The 20106-nt window shown below is 45.3% G+C and overlaps 2 protein-coding genes across 10 annotated transcripts in view; one reads left to right on the top strand and one right to left on the bottom strand.

Annotated features, from left to right (window-relative positions):
• TADA3 (transcriptional adaptor 3) overlaps positions 1-20106 on the top strand; it is a 701258-nt gene that overhangs the window by 278608 nt on the left and 402544 nt on the right. The gene's annotated exons all lie outside the window — the stretch shown is intronic.
• The window catches only part of MTMR14 (myotubularin related protein 14), a 102008-nt gene that overhangs the window by 75165 nt on the left and 6737 nt on the right, over positions 1-20106 (bottom strand). For all 9 annotated transcript variants that reach the window (XR_014025438.1, XR_014025439.1, XM_081320097.1 and 6 more), the window contains exons 3-9: positions 13566-13674; positions 10103-10178; positions 8442-8502; positions 6652-6774; positions 5332-5405; positions 3008-3078; positions 1169-1243 (exon numbers count right to left, since the gene is read on the bottom strand). Coding sequence is in view for 7 of the 9 variants with exons in the window: in XM_081320097.1 (XP_081176223.1) it covers positions 1169-1243; positions 3008-3078; positions 5332-5405; positions 6652-6774; positions 8442-8502; positions 10103-10178; positions 13566-13674 (589 nt within the window). In the remaining 2 variants the exon portion in view is untranslated. The remainder of the gene's footprint in view (positions 1-1168; positions 1244-3007; positions 3079-5331; positions 5406-6651; positions 6775-8441; positions 8503-10102; positions 10179-13565; positions 13675-20106) is intronic.

Raw genomic sequence — 20106 nt, forward strand, 5'->3', positions numbered from 1 at the left:
AACAAGGTGCAGTATTCACTTAATAATTACCACAGAACTGGTCATAAAATAACTTCCAGTCGTGTGGCGCCTCAACTTATGACCATAAAGACATACGGCCTGATTGTAGTCATAAAGTCAAGGACTACCTGTATTTACTGATCCCTTTAGGACAGGGGTCTTCAAACGTGGCACTTTTATGACTTGTGGACTTCAATTCCCAGAATTCCTCAGCCAGCCAAAATAAATTGTTCTCGGATTCAGAGAGAGCAAGAAAGGTATAGCAAAATAAATGCATAAGGCTTTACAAAACTGTCCGAAAAATTAACAAGCCAAGGATAAAGGACGAACTCACACAACTTATTTATTAAATTTATATGCCACCCACGTTGCTATCTAGAGCAACCCAAAATGTGGATTAATCTAGCATTAATCCAGACCAGGGGTCGGCAACCTTAAACACTCAAAAGAGCCACTTGGACCCGTTCCCTATAGAAAAGTAAACACTGGAAGCCGCAAAACTCGTGCATGCATATATGCACGCGCAAGGGGGGGGGGAAACTTGATTGAAGGGTCTAATTAAAAAGAAATAAGAGGCTGCTGTGCATGAGTTCTCTCTTCTGCTCACCTGGAAAGCTGGCTTCACGCTGTTCTCCGACAAGCAACACACATTCTTATTGGACTGGCTCTTTCCTGCCCTTGGTCTGCCAGTCCACTCAATGTGAGAGTGTGAGTGTGTGTGTGTGTGTGTGTGTGTGAGAGAGAGAGAGAGAGAGAGAGAGCGCTTCTGCTTTCTGCTGCTTCCTGCTTCCTGCGGAGACGCAGCAAAGGCAGGAGCCCCACCCAATAAGCTTGTCAGCTTGTTGGAGAACAGTGTGAGGCCACTCTCTTTTTACACACACAGAGAGAGAGAGAGAGAGAGAGACAGACATAGAGAGAGAGAGAAGGGAAGCGCAAGTGCCTCTCTTTGTCTCTCTCTCTTTCTCTGCAAATGGCGGAGGACGACTGGGAGCCGCAGGAGAAGGCTGAAAGAGCCGCGGTTGCTGACCAGTGATCCAGACTTTCACATCCAATGAATCCTGGACTGCAAGGTAGAAAGTCACCGCAAACCCCAACCCGAGGAACAGCCCTACAGTTTGTTACTGCAAGAAATGGAATTTCATAAAGATGCCCTCTTCTCCCTTCTTACCTGATATTCACTCCAATCGATGTTCAAAGGCTTGGTAAGAGAGACTGGGATACTTAAGGGAGCATCTACATAATCCTGCAAATAAATGGGAATATTCACTCTTTCAATAACCAGATGGTGTGACAAAGCTGGGTTTAGAAAATATTGGAAACAGGAGGGTATAATTTGCTTTTGTATGGCTCCTGTAATACAAAATTATATACCAGTCAGGGAAATCCAACTCTTTCAGTCAAGATCTATGCATGTTTTACGGCAAAGGTATTGCCACGAAACTTCCTCCCAACTCTGTTGGAATCTTAGTTCTGCCTTAGACAGATAGATAACCTTTATTGTCATTTTTTTTTTACTGTGGGCACAACGGCACACATTGAAAATGAAATTGAGTTACTTGCTCTCAAACTGCACACATACATAACACACACTTAAACATCCTATATACAACATGTGTATAGACCTACTACACCCTTACATATAAGTAACCTATAAATACAGCATAGCAGAACTATAATTGTCTTGCCATGTTCCTCAGTGACTAAGTTATCTTCCATTCTCTCCAGGGATTCTTCTTGGCACTGACTGTTCTGGTCACCTAAACAAGGGATGGCCATCCAACAATTTCTTGCATGTCTGTGGTGTTGACAGAAAAAATGCTTTGCCTGTGCTATGTTCCCTACTTGCAAGCAATGGCATTGCCCACTTTTCTCCTTCATAGGCAAGGAGGAGAAATCCTATGGGTGGTTATATGGTTTCAAAAGAATTTTTCAGTGGGAAACGCCTGATGGTGATGATGATGATGATGATGGAGGAGGATGGAGGAGGAAAAGAAGAAGCAGGAAAAGGTTGAAAATCTCTAGTCTTCTGCTGGCAGCAAATACAGGAGTGGGATGAGCAGCAACCTGATAAGACACTGCTTACAACAAAAGAGGCTAAACAGAGTTGCATTTGGTATGTTTTGGAGAGGCTAAAGATTGTTGTGGAAGGGATGACGATGCAAAACTGGTGGTGCCGCATCAGAGATTTCAGGGTTATTTCATGCTTGGGAGGGATGAGGTTTAAACACCTCAGGTCTGGTCTGTTCTAAAGATTCCATTCAAGTTCTTCTTTTGTATTTCAAAGTTGAGAGAATGGATGTGACTTTCAAAAGTTGTATCAACAACTGCTAACATCTCAGAAGAGATGTCCAGAAAACTACACATGGCCCGTAAGTGCAGCTGAAAGCCTTCTAGAGGCCTCTTGGGTTCACGCAGGGCTAACCTTATAACAATAGACAAGAGCAACTGAGTCAATTCAGGTGACAAACACAGTTTTCCTATCCACCTGAGCTAGCATCTACATCAGGGGTGTCAAACTCAATTTCATTGAGGGCCGCATCAGCATTGCAGTTGCCCTCAAGGGGCCGGGTGGGTGTGGCCAGGGTGGGCGTGGCCTACTGGGTGGGCGTGGCTAGAGTGCGTATAGCCTGCTGGGTGGGCGTGGCCAGCTCTACATCGTTCGCATCAAGGGTGCCTATGGGGGCCTGGGCAGGAGTGGGACAGATCTGAGGGTCTCTGGCAGAAGGAGGGTCTCTGGGCCAGGGCCAAGGCAGTGGGGGCCGTTCCCTCACTGTTTCCAGGATGGCTTCGCGGGCCACATGAAACCACTTCGCGGGCTGGATCCGGCCCCCGGGCCTTGTGTTTGACATGTGTGATCTACATGTTGCTGGCCCAGCCGTGGTTCCTTTGGTTGTTTTCTTCCAACAAGGCAGGACGTTGATTACGAGCTGTTCTTACAGAGTTCTAGTTTAGATACATCCCATTCAAACAGCATTCGAGTGAGTCGGTTTTGCTGCCTGGTCCATACCTGCTTCCAGTTAAATACCAGTCCCTCTGCTGTGTAATCACGTTCTTTGTACTCCTTGAAAAATTCGCAGCCTGTGCAAGAAGAAAAAAAAGGGCACGGAGAGAAAGAAAAATGGAAGGAACGTAAAAACTCCTTGCAAGCAGAGGTAAAGAAGCTCCTCCTAAGGAATCCCAGAATAAACAGCGTTAAGAGCCGCAGATCGACTCTTATTAAGTATTAAGGCAGGGGCTTTTCCAACTTGGCAACTTTTAAGACGTCTGGACTGCAACTCCCAGAATTCCTCTGCCACCATGCTGACTGTGGAATTCTGGGAGTTGGAATCCACATAACCTGAAGCTGCCAAGTTTGAAAGGCACTGTGTTAGAACCACCATCAGCCCGACCTGAACGACAGCACCTCTTGCAGCAAGGCAGGCAGGCAAGCAAGCCGTGATGAAGAATTCTCAGCTGGAATCAAACACAGCTGGTAAGCAGGAGACTGAGTTAGCCAAAAGCTTCAGCAGCTTATTTTTCCTCCATAGCTTATTTCAGAGATCAACCTGCCATTCACCGGCTATTAATGCCCCCTGTAATTGGTACTCTGGAATTCTGATGTAGAGCTGATTGCTCAGAGAGACATTCTGGGGAAATCCTCAACAACCATGGTAAAATCAGATCCGGGTGCCTCAACGTATGACCATCATGACTTACAATGAGTATTCTAGATCCTGTTAGGAACGTAAGTCGGGGACTACCTGTAACGCTTCTGAACAGAGAGGCATAAGCATGGGGGTCTTGGCTTTCTCCCACAATGCCGAGCAAGTTTTGTGTTACATTATAACATAAAAGTAGAGCTATATAGTCAGATACGACAATGGCTAGGTAGACCTAGGAAGAAACAGGTTTGGATTATATTAAATGCAAAGGTTTACAGAGTTGTGCCATTCTGATTGTCCATCGTACATGCAAAGACCTGGGTAGTGCCTAAATTGATTCAAACGGGGGGGGGGCAGAATTGTCATTGTTTAAAAAACAACAACCCAAAACCCTCCAACCTAGTTACTTGGTAATTTTCAAAACCAGGCTCTGGAAGGGAACTTCATCCACGGCTTGATGTAACTTTAATTGGAATACTCTCTCTGTGGGCTCTCGTCCATTAAAAGACGACGAGTGTTTATGTGCTCATTATTCCCCCGTGACACCTCGCAAGGAACATCTCACAACGGGTAAGGACTTTCCAGGTCAGTATTTCTTAGCCAGAATTTCCTGGCAATGCTTGGCTCCTTGGACTGTGATTCACTGCAGTGAGATAAGCTTTGGAAAGAGCCAAGAGGAAAGGGGAAAGCCATGTTCGGCATAGCGCTAAAAACCAAGCTAAATCCTCCAGCTGTATATTATCCTTGCCCGCTACACCAATTTTCAACCTCATTAATGTCTAATGAGATGTTGAACAGGCTTCCGAAAGAGATGGGGCAGAAAAGGCAAACCACGCCCCACCTCTTAAAACAAACATTGTTCTACACCTTATCTTTGATGGAGGAATCTTTAATTTGGGGGAGCTGCTTTCAGAAATAAACAAAAAGAGCTCTCCAGCCAGGTGAAAAGTTGCAACTAATCTTAAAATTAAGTTGCATAAAAGCTGGCTGGGTGACTTTGGGGCCGGTCACTTTGTCTCAGTCCAGCTAACCTCACAGGGTTGTTGTGGGGAAAATAGGAGGAAGAAAGAGTATGTTTGCTGCCTTGTGTTAAATAATAAAGGTGGGGCTAAAAAAACTTTAAAAAAAAAGAGACCCTAGAATATAGTTTCACAAGAAGATTAAAAACTATACAGGTAGTCCTCGATTTACAACAGTTCACTTAAGTGACCGTTCAAAGTTAAAATGACACTGAAAAATGTGACTTATGACCATTTTTCACAGTTACGACCTTTGCAACCTCCCCATGATCATGTGGTCAAAATTCAAATGCTTGGCAGCTGGTTCATATTTATGACTGGTTGCTGTGTCCCAGGGTCACGTGATCGGAGAAGCAAAGTCAATGCGGGGGAGCCAGCTTGCACCTAACAACCGGGTTACTAGCTTATCAACTGCAGTGCTTCACTTAACAACTGTGGTAAGAAAGGTCGTAAAATGGAGCAAAACTCACTTAACAAATGTCTCACTTAACAATTAGAAATTTTGGGTTCAGCTCTGGTCATAAGTCAAAGACTACGTGTACAGTACTTAGCATCTTAGAGTCTTTCACCTCGAGTCCCTGAAGCATCTTCTATTCCCAATTTATCTAACAGGTACCAAAGTCAATTATTTTGCGACTGCCCCAAGTTTATAATGTATTGCTCCCACTTACCTGGGTAGGGGACGGAAAGGAGGGTGAAGTCAGCGTAGCGCTGTGCTTTATCCACTTTCTCAGAAGAAGTCACACTGAAAGAGACGAGGAAACGCGCTCTGTGGGGGTGAAATTCTTTGGCAATATTTAGCAAAAGCAGATTAACATTATGGAGCCACTTCACTACACCTAGAAATTCTGGGTCATTTTTTTTTTAACATTTGCAGAGCTTAACTACATTTTCTGGCTCTCGACAATTAAGGTTGTAAGACCACATCTGTAGTCAGTTCTCACTCTCAACCCTCTAAACCAGGGGTAGGCAACCTCGGCTCTTTTATGACTCATGGACTTCAACTCCCAAAATTCCTGAGTCAGCACAGCTGACTCAGGAATTCTGGGAGTTGAAGTCCATGAGTCATAAAAGAGCCGAGGTTGCCTACCCCTGCTCTAAACCAATGATGGTGAACCTATGGCACGTGTGCTGTCGCCCCAGCCCCGCCTCCCCCACTGCCCCCTCCTCACCAGCAGCCCCCCCCAGAGGAAAGCCGCCCCTGGGTGTGGCCCACGCAGAGCAGCGCAGCCAAGGACATGGTATCTGGGCAAAGACTCCGCCCTCGTGCCCCGTCACACGCAGATGATGCTGGAGGGCGTGGCCGCCATGGCGCTGCTGGACCACCTGGGCGATCTGCTGCTGTGAGCCGCGGAGATGGTGGGTGGCTCTGCGGGGGCGGTTTTTGGGCACTAAGGTTCACTGCTCTAAACAAACGTGGCATTTATTTCTGTGAGATGTGGATAACAACAACAACAACAACAACAAGATACCATCATCTAGGAACCTTCGATTTTATTTCTTTCCCACTGCTCTCCATACATTTCAAAGTAGCAGTCAGGATGACTTGCTGCCTTTTACCATCACAAATTAGCTGAGGAATGGCACTTTGCCCACAATCATCAAATGAGGACAATTTGTGGTAGAATAAGAACTTAACAGAATAACAGAATTGGAGGCGACCTTGGAGGTCCTCTAGTCCAACCCTCTGCTCAAGCAGGAAACCCTGTTGCCATTTCAGACAAATGGTGGTCCAACCTCTTTGAATCTAATTACCACTGAGGCCGAACTCCAGCTCTAAGTTGTGGTTGCTCCAACACTGGAGGTTTTTAAGGAGAGATTGGGCAATCATTTGTCTATAATGGTACAGGTTTTCCTGCTTGAGCAGGGGGTTGGACTAGATGACCTCCAAGGTCCCTTCCAACTCTGTTATGCTCTTAGCATTTTTTCAGCTGGAATGTGGCTCAAGATTTCCCTGCTGCCTCTGTAGTACATCGTGCACAGGTGCTTACTTCAATCCAAACTTCACTTTTTTGTTCTCCACCATCAGGTCACAGATGTATGCAACTGACAGATACCGCAAGAGCTTGATGTCGTGACCTCGGACTTTGTCGAAGAGTTGCGAGTCTGCATTTCTGCAACGAGGGGAAAATGAGGCTTAGCGTTCCATCATGGGAAATCAAATGATTTTAGGAAGCCTTACATGCCAGACCAGCCAGAATGCTTGATGGGGGCTAAGATCCTGAAAATCTCATTCATTTCAAAATGGTTTTTGCAATGGAGATGCCCCTAGAGATGGCATCCAGCTTAGGACTTAAACATTAGAAATCCTCTATGTAAATGGGTCAAAATAAGGTGTGAAGAACTAGGGAGAAAGACACGTTAATGAACACAATAAATCTGGACAATTTGATTGGTTTGGATACAACAGCTCCCCAATTCACCTCTCAAACTTGAGCATTATTGCCCTGGTAGTTGGGAAGTCCAAAAACTCCTCAATCCCTTAAAAAAAATATCACCCTCTCCGGAATCAGATTGGAACGAAAGTCAAGCTAGAGAAAATATTAAGTGATGTTAATCACCTAGCCATGATGGCTGGGGAATTTGGGAAAGTCCACAAGTCTTGAAGTTGCCAAAGCAGGACACCCCTGGGCTACAGAGAAGAATTTTAAGTGCTTAATCTACATTTATGATCTAACATTTTAATACTTTATTCAGTGTGCAAAATACTTTCTTCTTGGCTGAGAAATTTTATTTTTTGTGAGATTTCAGTGCAATTTCAAATTTATCATTTTTTAAAAAAAAATCTGCCATAAACTACTTTGAATATCTTCAAGAACATCTTTGAAGTTAGAAAAAAAAATAGAATAAAAAAATCTGCTATAAACTACTTTGAGCATCTTCAAGAACACCTTTTGAAGTTAAAATTAAATAGACATTAAATAAAATTCACAGCAATGCTGTAAGACTTTCATCCTATGGTCTACACGAGTCTTGGCTCTACTTATTTCTCCTGATACCCCTAATTTTATTTATTTATCACTTTTTTTTGAACTGTTCTTCACCCTCACAGAGGGAGGCTCAATAAAATACTTATATAACCAGTTATATAACTTATATAACAGGGCAATAGCTACTGCTTCAACTACCAACTTCTAAAGTTCCAGGGATGTTTTTAATTGTTTTGAACTGGCACAACAAAGGTTCAGGAAGTATAACAATTATTCCCCTTGTAATTCCCAGTTAGTGACAGAAACCTTTCCACACCTTTGAGTTGGAAAGAGAGAGAGAGAAAGAGAGAGAGGGAGCGGGGAGAGGGAGGGTGGGAGAGAGGGAGAGAGAGGGGAGAGAGAGGGGAGAGAGAGAGAAGGAGAAAGAGAGAGAGAGAGAGGAGAGAGAGAGGGAGAGGGAGAGGGGAGAGAAAGAGAGAGAGAGGGAGAGAGAGGGAGGGAGAGAGAGAGAGAGGGGGAGAGAGAGAAAGAGAGAGAGAGAGAGGAGAGAGAGAGAGGGGAGAGAGAGAAAGAGAGGGAGAGGGGAGAGAAAGAGAGAGAGAAGGAGAGAGAGAGAAGGAGAAAGAGAGAGGGGGAGAGAGAGAAAGAGAGAGAGAGAGGAGAGAGGGAGAGGGGAGAGAGAGAAAGAGAGAGAGGGAGAGGGGAGAGAAAGAGAGAGAGAAGGAGAGAGAGGGAGAGAGAAGGAGAGAGAGAGGGAGAGAGAAGGAGAGAGAGAGGGAGAGAGAGACCGTGCTGAGGAAATAAGTCAGTATCTGACATACAACTCATCACAGCACAGAAAACAAACAGACCTTAAAGCAGAGTCCTCTTCTGACAAGTCTTCCGTATCTGCCCAGGCATCATCTGAACCTCCTATAAATGGCCATTAAAAAAAAAGGAAGAGAAAAGCAAGTTAGCAGTCGCATCATTTCTTGCGATGAATTAGAGCAACTGCGGTTTGGGACTGAGAAAGCTGTTTTTACGATCTAGTACTTCTCCCAGGTAGTTTCAGAGTCCCCAATAGTTCAGCAAATTAAACAGTCCAAACCGACATGCTATTGGGAATGAGTCAGGTGAGGGTCATCAGGGCTATCCTAAAGAACAGTGGTTTTTTTTCAACCTTAGCAACTTTAATAAGTCTAGACCAGGGCTTTTCAACCAGTGGTACGGGTACCACCTGTGGTACATTGGCACCTAGAAGGTGGTACGCGGCCATCCTAGAAAAGTGGTAGCGGGGGAGGGGAATGAGGCTGAGTGAGTGACAGCTGGAGCTGCAGGGCTGTCAGGGCTCCACGGAAGCACCAGGTTCAGTGCCAGGCTCGGTGCTGATCCTGGCACTTCTGAGCCGAGAAGAAGTGCCCATCAGCTGGGATGTTGCAGCATCTCCAGGGTCTTGTGATTTACATTCAGATGCTTGGCAACGGATTCCTATTTATGACGGTCACAGTGTCCCAGGGTCATGTGAAGTGACCAAAACCTGCTGCAACCACCCAGCGGGGCAGGGGATAAAAACCAAACACCCCCCCCCCACCCCCGCTGCCAATCCTCAACAGAAATGTTCACAATGAAAACCTCGGACAGGAGGAAGAGCGCCCCCGGGCGGGCAGGCAGGTGTCTTGCTCAGCTGTGGCTCGGGGGGCACTTTTTTCAGTGCCATTGTAACTTCGAACAGTCACTAAGCTAACTATTGTAAGTTGAGGACTACCTGTACTTCATCACTTTTTTCCTCTTTTTTTGGATCATCAAGTTTTTGACACCTTGCTAGGCAACTGGTGGTACTCGGATGTTGCCATATCCTAAAAGTGGTACAATGGGTGAAAAAGTTGAAAAGCCCTGGTCTAGAGTTCAACTCCCAGAATTCGCCAGCCATAATCGCTGGCAAGAGAATTCTAGGAGTTGAAGTGCAAGACCTCTTAAAAGTTGTCAAGGTTGAAAAACGCTGCCGTAGAACAGGAATCTCCAAACCTGGCAACTTTTAAGCATGGTTGGCTGAGGAACTCTGGGAGTTGAAGTCAACAAAGATGCCATGTTTAGAGACCCCTGCCATAAAGGATTCTTATTGGGCCATCCCACAAAACCAATGAAATAAACTTGGTTGGGTTGTGTTTGTGATGCAAACGATCAACACGTTTCCCCTGGTGGATAAATCTGGCCACGAGAGTCTCTTTGTGCATCACAGGAGCTTGGTTTTCATCTTGAAATAACCAGTGGCTATTTACATATAAGACCTTGCACACATTAACCTATGATTTGTTTTAACTTAATGCATGCACAACATTAAACCACATTTTGCAAGCCACAGGGCCTGGATTTATACATAACACTAACTCAAGCCTAGCAACCCGTATTATTCTTTCTTGCTCCTCCGTGGTTAAAAGAGCAAACCCTACTAATTCCCACAGATGTTTCATTTCTCTTCAAATAGCATTATCAACAGTAAAACTACACCTCCCACAAGCCTCCTTTCCCTTACCTGAGAAAATGTAATTGTATCCTGTTCGCCCATAAAGTTCTCCCCACCCTGCCAATGTGGCTGATCGGCATATATGCTGGGGAGACAAAGACCAAGAACAGTACAAAGATATAGCAGTGGACTCTATTCTCTTTCAGGTTTATTGTACTACCCCAAATCAAAATGGTTTTGCTCTTGAGCCTTCTAGTTAGATACCGGTAGTTGCACAGCTTACGACACAGGTTTCACTTCTTACTACAGCAATCCCAGTGCCGAGATCCTACAATTTCTTCCCGTTCTCCTACGCTCTTGGGTGTCCTCTTTTAATGCTTATCAACTCATTATGTTTAATGAAGAAGATCTAATTTAAGAAACAGCAAGAACGTTGGGGAAAAGTAGTACTAGAGGTCTTAGTTTTATAAGAAGCTACACTAACTTTACACGTTAACTTCCCATCATCCTGTGCGCTCCCACAGAGAGGGCCTCCTCAGGGTGCCGTCGGTCAGGGAATGTCGACCGGCGGCCCCCAGGGGAAGAGCATTCTCTGTGGGCGCGCCTGCCCTCTGGAATCAGCTCCCTGTTGAGCTCCGGATGGCTCCCGACCTTCGCTCTTTCCGCCGCGACCTGAAGACTTGGCTATTCGAACTTGCCGGCCTGGACTGAGGGACTGGGATTTTAGATTTAAAATTTAAAATTTTACATTTTAGAATGTGTTTTATTGTTTAGGGCTACTTGGTTTAATTTATTTTAATTTTTGTATATTATGTGTTGTATATAGTGTTTTAATTGCCCTGTACACCGCCCTGAGTCCTTCGGGAGAGGGGCAGTATATAAATCCAATTTAAATAAAACTAGGTACATTCAAACAAGTCTCTTGCACTTTAGAAGGATTTTAAGCAACTCTAGAGCAATGATTAAAAAAAATTCTCCAGCTGTGAGAGGTTAATGGGAAAAGGAGTTCAAGCTGAGTGGAAGTTTCTAAAGAAAGAGATATAGGCCAGGGGTCTTCAAACTCGGCCCGTTTATGACTTGTGGACTTCAACTCCCAGAATTCCTCAGCCAGGCATGCTGGCTGAGGAATTCTGGGAGTTGAAGTCCACAAGTCATAAGAGGGCCACGTTTGAAGACCCCCGATATAGGTAATCCTCAACTTATGATCAGTCGCTTAAGGATTGTTCACATTTACGACGGCCACGGAACTGGTGCTTTACAGCCTTATAAGGCACCCCTTGGCCATTTAATATATTTTATTATTTTTTTTAACATAATCACCATTAATATTTGGTAAGCAGCGTGTTGTCTCAGTTTATATTTACAAACCTGCCCATTTTAAACGGTCACATTGCACTGCTCCCTCGTGGTCACGCGACCGCTTGTGGGTGCCTTGACTTACAACCGTAACAATTTATAACCATATTTCTGATCCCAATGGCGTACGAAGGCCGAGGGCTACCTTCACTGCAAGTGCACGACTAAGTACACAATTCTAGCAAGAAACAAAATGGAACACCACAGGGGAGGGGAAAAAACAACCCCAGCGTGGCTACACAAAAAGCTTATTTAAAATCTGAGAACAGAGAAGGAGATACATGCAGGAGAAATGGGAAACAGGCAAGGTCACGAGCGGAAGCCTGCAACTGCAGAGAGAGTGCCAGGAAGGTCCAAGCTCAGAATGAGCTGAGGTTAATTAAGGAAATTATAAATGAATATTAAAGGCTGCTTGACAAACATCCAAAGTGTTGTGATTCAGGGTCAGCCTGTGGGTTCGGCAGTTGGGTCGGACGACTCAGAGGAGGAGGGGGGTGTTGAAGACCTTGCTGAGGGGGTTGAAGATCTTGCTGATGATAGCCCTCAGGCAGGCCCCTCCCACTTGGTCACCATGGAGACCCAGCTGTGTGAGCCTGACAGTGTGGATGAAGATGACCCACAGCTGGTCCTGTTCAAGGACGCCCGACGCAGGAGGCAGTCAAGTAGGAGTAAACAGAGGAAGGCTGTGGGGCTTCTCGGAAGGAGGCACAGAGAGGCCACGCCCTGAACTCTTTATAAAGGGAATGTGTGGGGAGGGCTGGTTTGCTGAAAGCAACCGCTCAGATAGTGTTTCAAAGCTCCTGTATCTTGGTTCGTGTCTTGTTTGTTTTTTGTAGTAATAAATTTGGCAGACGTAATTCCAGCCTCTTGCCGTTTATAAAGGGGTTGCCTTTTCTGCAGGGCCGGTAGCAGGCTGGTACAGAACACAAAGAAAAGAAAAGAAAAAAGAGAGAGAACTAGCCATTCAGTAAAGGCAGCAACTGTTAACAGGTAAGGGAAATGTCTGAGCCATCTGATGTAGGTTTTCTCAAAAAAACAAAAGATCCTGACCCAGCCATCCCCAATAAAACCACAAAATTTGATTTGATTAAATTTATATGCCGCCCTTCTCCCTGAGGACTCAGGGCAGCTCACAACCATAAAAATAAACTTTTAAAAAAAAGAATTAAACAATAGATGCAATAATTACAAGACAATTTAACCCAGTTAAAAGCCTAATTAAAAATCGTAGTCAGTCCAGGCCCGCTTGTTGGAACAACCAAGTCTTCAGGTCACGGCGGAAGGACCGAAGGTCAGGGGCCGTCCGCAGCTCCGGGGGAAGTTCATTCCAGAGGGTCGGCGCGCCCACAGAGAAGGTTCTCCCCCTGGGGTTCGCCAGCAGGCATTGCCTGGCCGACGGAACCCTGAGGAGGCCGACTCTGTGGGAGCGAACCGGGCAATGGGAGGTTGACAATGGCAGCAGGTGGTCTCGCAAGTACCCCGGGCCTAAGCCATGTAGGGCTTTAAAGGTAATTACCAACACCTTGAATCGCACTCGGAGGGCAACCGGAAGCCAATGCAGCTCGCGCAGGAGTGGTGTAACATGGGAGTATCGAGATACTCCCATAAGCACCCGCGCGGCCGCATTTTGCACCAACTGAAGCCTCCGGGTGCTCTTCAAGGGCAGCCCCATGTAAAGAGCATTGCAGTAATCCAGGCGAGAAGGGACGAGGGCGTGGGTAACCGTGCATAAGGCATCTCAGTCCAAAAAAGGGGCGCAACTGGCAACTGCGCAACTGTGACAAGCTAAAGGCTGCAGGTGAGAGAAGGGCCCGTTTCCTCTGCTGCCTCAAGAAGAAGCAGGAGGCTCACACACAGAAGATCCTGGCTAATTTTCAGGCCTCCTAGTATTTAGTCTAGCAAAGGCTACCATGATCCATTTCCCCAAGGACAGAAGCAATCTGTGAAAGGTGTAAGCAGGGGTCCACAACCCCCGGGCCGTGGACCGGTGCCGGGCCGCAGCATGCCAGCAACCAGTCCACACGAACGAGCAAAGTCCCATCCGTGGGATGCAGGCAGCACACAAAATCACGCCACACACCCCCTCCAGTCTGCGGAAAAACCTCTTTCCACGTAACCGGTCCCTGGTGCCCCAAAGGTTGGGGACCTCTGGTGTACAGGATACGCACAGCTTTACCTTTCCCTTGTAGAGGATAACAGGGCAGACAAACCGGCCTCTACATCGGGCCATTTTACTGCGGTGGATCAGGTCCTGCAGCTTGCCAATCTGGACGGTGCTTTCAAACCTGTGGGTAGCAAAGCAATTCGTAATTATTTGTACGGAGGTCCTTTCGGCTGGGGGTGGGTGGGAGGGAAAGCATCATCCGGAGGCAGGCAAATTCCTACCCGGGCATCTGGCATTCGCCTTCAATAGCTTGGCTGCTTCGGTTTCGTCCCCTTTTGAGGCCAGTAGTTTGAGAGAAGGGAAAGAAGGATGCACTTTGCGAAACAATCTGCTGCTTTTGCAAACTTTGTGGCCATAAGGAGGCATCCCACCTGAAGTGAAGGTTGCGTTACATAACCTTACCACATTCTGGTCTCAAAAGGGAAAGACGATATTTTAAAGTCTGGTTTCACATGAATATTTTAAAAAAAAACTTTCCACTTTAAATCCATTCAGGATTAGCTTTATTTATTTATTTTAAAAAAATGAAAATGCATGTATACGTTCTTCTGAAAACATCCCTTTTACACAGGCTTTCTTTTAACATGCCTATTTTTGGAACGGCAAACCACATTACAGAAATTGGAGAAAAGTAGTTTTTGGCGAAAGAAGTATGTTGCTTTTACACTTCTCCAAAAGGGCAGGATAAAAATGGAAAATGACATAAATAATTCTGCTCAGCAGGTTCAACAGAGGAAGCTGAATGTTCACAGCCGAGCAGGACAAGGCACCAGGGCTCCCAAATCCACCACTTTTAAACTATATCATGCTGGCTTTTGAAATCACGATTTCCCACACACACACACACACACACACACACACCAGGGGTGTCAAACTGCTGGACCGCGGGCCGGATGCATACTAGCAAAACCGTACCCACCCCACTGCCGGCAATGGCAAAAAAGTCACAATATGTTTCTTCAAACTCAGCCTTTGGGAGGCCCAATCCTTTGTGTAGGGCGGAGGATGTCAAACTTGCAACTTCCCAGAAAGTTTGAAAAGAATCTTTAATGTCTACACCAGACATGTCAAACACAAGGCCCGGGGGCCGGATCCGGCCCGCGAAGTGGTTTCATGCGGCCCACGAAGCCATCCTGGAAACAGTGAGGGAACGGCCCCCACTGCCTTGGCCCTGGCCCAGAGACCCTCCTTCTGCCAGAGACCCTCAGATCTGTCCCACTCCTGCCCAGGCCCCCATAGGCACCCTTGATGCGAACGATGTAGAGCTGGCCACGCCTACTCAGCAGGCCATATGCACTCTAGCCACGCCCACCCACTAGGCCACGCCCACCCTGGCCATACCCACCCAGCTCCCTAAGGGCAACCGCAATGCTGATGCGGCCCTCAATGAAATTGAGTTTGACACCCCTGGTCTACACTGTCACCAAGCGTGTCTAGCTCCGGTGGTTCATATTAGGTCCTGGTCAACTGGCCATCTATTTCTTGTCTTCTCTCTTATCTTTCATTCTATCCAGTCCTCTTTGCTATCCAAACTGCTGGGGGAAAATGATCTGCTTTGAGATACTGTCCAGAAAAATAATACTGGTTCTATTCTACGCAGCCGAGTTCCTCAAATTAAAAAAAATTACATATTCCCTCAGAGTGCAAAAAAAAAAAAAGTAAAGGCGCCTTTGACTCCAGCTCGGCTTCCACTGATCGGGAGCCAATCCATGCAATTTCGTTGCCAGCTTTATTGAAATGGTTAGCTACAATCTTCTTCCTCTCCCATAAAATACACGTGTAATAGTTGAGTACATAATGGCAGAGGGAGAAAAGCCTGACTAAACAAAACTAAACCTCTGCATTACTAATCCTGGCAAAGGAAAGCATTTTATCCCTTTAAGACAGATGTGGGGGAACGACAGCCCCTTTATGACTTGTGGATTTCAACTCCCAGAATTCCTCAGCCAGTCTGAGGAATTCTGGGAATTGAAGTCCACAAGTCATAAAAGGCCATCATTCCCCACCCCTGGTTTAATAAAGGAAGGAGCCTCTCTTCTTTAACTGCTCTTTAGCACTTGGCGGAAGTAGTTTGGTCTCTGGGATTTTTTTTTTAAAAAAAGCACATTCTAGAAGAGGAGTTTCCTAACCTCAGGAATTTTAAGGTGTGTGTGGACTTCAACTCCCAGAATTTCCCAGAGTTAGGGGAACCTGGGAGTTGAAGTCTCCATGCCTTAAAGTTGCTGAGGATATGAAACACTCTTCTAGTCCCTGGAGACAGCCTCGCAACACGCTCTAGCACCAAGCCATTAGAAAGTTGCAACTTTAGTACTTTAAATCAGAGTTCTCCAACCTTTCCGGGCTCATGGCCCGGAGAGGAGAGCAGCTTCCAAATTACTGCGGGTGCATGCGTGCACGCATGCAAACAGGGCCATGCCCGCTGGCACAGTACTAGCAGCCACGTTCATGCATGTGACATGCGCTGGCACCGTGATTGGCTGCGCAACCCCCCACAGTGGCAAGCGCCTGTTTGCACATTCGCAAATGGGCTGCACGCACACACACACCGCACTAGTGGCCCGCTCATGCATGCACGAATGGGGCGCACATGCCTCCCGCGCTAGCATTCCCACCCACAGGCATGTGCAAACAGGGCTGTAGGTGCTAGTCCAAGTGGGGGGGGGATGTGCGCCCACGTGTGTGTGCCCTGGCTGTGGCCCACGGCCCATAGATTGGAGACCCCTGCTCTAAACTGTGCTTGGAAATGTACCAGCCATTCCTGGAGAGCCAACAAGGTGGCTTCAGAGAAATATTTGGCCCGTTCCTCTTTCACTTCTCTTGGGATTAGATAACAGTTTGGCTTCAAAGCAAGGAACAAACAGCAATTGCGGAACTGAGAAAAGTTGGCGTTCTGTTTTTGACATCATACAGCAGCTATTTTTTCGTGATTTAAAATTAATTATTGAAAACTTAACTCTTTTCTGAAATGTTGGATTGGCCCTAAGACAGGGGTCTTCAAACTTGGCAACTTTAAGACTTGTGGACCTCAAATCCCAGAATTCCTCAGCCAGTTGAAGTCCACAAGTCTTAAAGTTGCCAAGTTTGAAGACCCTTGCTCTAAGAAAAAGCTTACTACTACTACTGATAGTCCTCGATTTACAACAGTTCATTTAGCGACCCTATGAAGTTACAACAGCAGTGAAAAAAGTGACTTGTGACCATTTTTTACACTTAAAGACTGTTGCAGCACCCCCATTGTCTGTGATCAAAATTCAGGCACGTGGCAACGGGTTCATATTTATGACGGCTGCCGTGTCCCGGGGTCACGTGATCCCTTTTTGCAACCTTCTGACAAGCAAAGTCAATGGGGGAGCCATTCATTTAACAATCGTGTTACTAACTTAACTGCAGTGATTCCCTTAACAAGGGTGGCAGAAAAAGGTTGTAAAATGGGGCATAACTCACTTAGACACAGAAATTTTGGGCTCAATTGTGGTCGTAAGTCAAGAACTACCCTTTTCTGGGGGGTTTTTTCTACTTCATTGGGCAACATGGTTCGTTGTTGGTTTTTTTAAATTATTTTACTTTAAAACTATATTTTCTCTGAGGAGGTTTCATAGAAAGACAGTATATGAAAATTGATATCAGCATCTATTAAGAAATGTTCAATCCTGAAATATGTGTACGGATGTAGTGCTTTCCTGCAAAAATTAACATACACATTTGGAAAAACACTAGTTTAATTTAATTTATTAATTTAATTTAATTTATTAATATTTCTATACCGCCCTTCTCCCGAAGGACTCAGGGCGGTGTACAGGGCAAGAATAAAACAAGAGTTACAAAAATTAAAAGATAATTAAATACATGCCCATAAAAACAGTTAATACATTAATAAAAACCCCAATAAAATGATACTAAAAAACCCCACCAATCCCCCCTCAGGCCAGGCCGGCTTGTTCGAACAGGTATGTTTTCAGATCGCGGCGAAAGGAGCGAAGATCGCAATGGTCGTTAAGTGGAACCGTTGCTCACTATGGGGCATTTTTTGCCAAAAGCTCAAAGGAAATGCTGGCTTTCAACAAAAATGGCATAAAATAATGTCACAGGACCGCGGGACCCTGCAAATGGCCATAAGTGTGGGCCAGCTTCTTAACTGCAATGACCCTGGGAGGAAGGGGAGCAGGCGTCAGGACTTCAGAACAAGGTTGGTTTGTTGTGAGTCAAGGATTATCTGTATCCCATTCCCTGCAGAACGTCAAACTATACAGTATATATGCCAGGGGTAGGCAACCTGACTCAGCCTTCCATCCTTCCGAGGTAGGTAAAATGAGGACCCAGATTGTTGGGGGCAATAAGCTGACTTTGTAATAATGCCGCTGGGGGGGGGGGGCGAAAGCCCTAATAAGCAGGCATATGCATAGAATGAAGGCTATTGCTAAGCACATTGGTTTGTGCTTTAAATTGTAAGCCGCCCTGAGTCTTCGGAGAAGGGCGGGATATAAATGGGATTAAAATTAAAAAAAATTAAAAAAAACCTCGGCTCTTTTATGACTCATGGACTTCAACTCCCAGAATTCCTGAGTCAGCTGACTCAGGAATTCTGGGAGTTGAAGTCCATGAGTCATAAAAGAGCCGAGGTTGCCTACCCCTGATATATGCCATCGCCATGCACTATAAAAGACATAAAAATTTGCTTCTGAAAACGTGCTTTCACTTCAGGGAAACTGCCAGAGAAAGCAAAGGAAGAGGCAGAGGAGGAGAGGACCTGGAGCTTATGGAGCGAAGGAACTGGATGAGGCTGTCGGCAGGCCCAGAGGAAGAGAGAGAGGCTTTTGGAGGAGTTGGTGGCAGCGGCGGCAGCAGCAGCGTGCTCCAGGGGTGAAAAGAAGCAAGGCCTCTTTAAGGAAAAGGTGGAAGAGTCAGCATCAGAAAAAGGAAAGAAGGCGAGGTTGTCAGAATACAAGCTAACTTGAGGGCTAATCCACATGGAGCCCCATTTCCATCTGTCCTGTTTGCCATCGTTCACTCCCTAGAGACTAAAATGGACAATGTGAAATTTGAGCGGGAGGTGGTGACCCTTTGAGAGCTGTATGCAACAAAATTTCATTTTGATGCATGCCGATTGGTGTACATTCAAAGTGACAATAAAGTTATCATCATCAAAGCACCTTTAGGGGCCAGGCATAAAAAGCAGCCTTGTCCTCTTCTAATCCTCAAACCGATTATGAAGGTGGCGCGTAGATGGAACCAATTAATCATCCGTAACGGGACTCAATATTCTGTTTCTCTTCTTTCCAACCACACCAGGAACACCTTGCAAGACGAAAATATATTCGTCCTTATGATAATAATGGGCAGAAGGGCTATGAAGCTTGTTTTTTTTACAAGAAACCTATTCATATGTTGAAGGTATATATCCCTTTCCTATTTATTCTCAAACTAAATACGGTTTACAATAAATAACACAAATCTTCCCATATTGCTGAGCAATATCCTCAGATGTCGTTACAAATGGTGCATTTTACCCTGGGAATTCATGGCAGGAAAGAAGACTGATCTTAGTAGGCATAAACCAGAATCAAAGCAGCAATCATTTAAATGTTCTCAAATTTAATGATTGGCAGGCTGAATAGGTCGCCATTTTTTTAAAAAAAAAATCATTGAAGTCACAAAGGACAAAAATCATGCTGAACAGAAAACAAACACCAAATGCAGGAATGGTTTCAGTCAAACAAAACCATCTTACATTTTTATTTTACATATCAAATGTTGAAACTACCCATCTCACGCAGAAAGCAACCTAAGTAACAGTTTTAAAGCGAAGCTTTTTTGAGTAACTAGAAATATGTTTAGAATTGTTAGATCTCAAAAAAAATGTTTGAAGTTTCCATTAATCAGGTATAATATTGCTGTGTCCTTTGGAGGAGGTCAATTGGCTACTTAAACCCCCAGGCTTGATGCTGTCCCCAGCCTCACGTGTGCAGCATTTTTTCAACCACAATTGCTGAGAACTGGCACTACACAAGGTCCCCCGACCCCCATCCGTTTTCATCATCAGAGAACGCACAATTATATTAATTCCGGCAGGGACCTCAATTCTTCGGGAGCCAGAGTTAGGAATTTTTATAAGTACCTTAGTATCCAATATTTGTTTGGATTTTTCATTCATATGTTAGGCATATGGTGTTAGCCTACAATGTTGGGTTGAAAATATATTAACCAAGATGTTATGTCTTTAAGATGTTAATTGGCCAATGGGTGTGTAAGTGTTCTCATGGCCATAAGAGGAAGCTAGGAACGTAGTTTCTCTCTCTCTCTGAATTCACTGCTCTCTACTATTACTGTTTTTTGCTCTGCTGTTGGTTTACTACTGTTGTTAACCTGAACTGTGTATTGACCTCTGGACTGGTAAGAAGACTTTGTATTGTGTATGACCTGGACTGTTTATTTTTGACTGTACATTTTTGTTCTTACACCACCTCAAAAGTAAACTACTTTTTGCTTTTACAACTCAGTGTACTCTTGTGTGACTCTTACTTCTCTCAGTACCCTTCCTTGTCTGTGCAACTCT

The sequence above is a fragment of the Vipera berus genome (genome assembly GCF_964194415.1).
Source record: "Vipera berus genome assembly, chromosome: 2".
NCBI lineage: Eukaryota > Metazoa > Chordata > Lepidosauria > Squamata > Viperidae > Vipera > Vipera berus.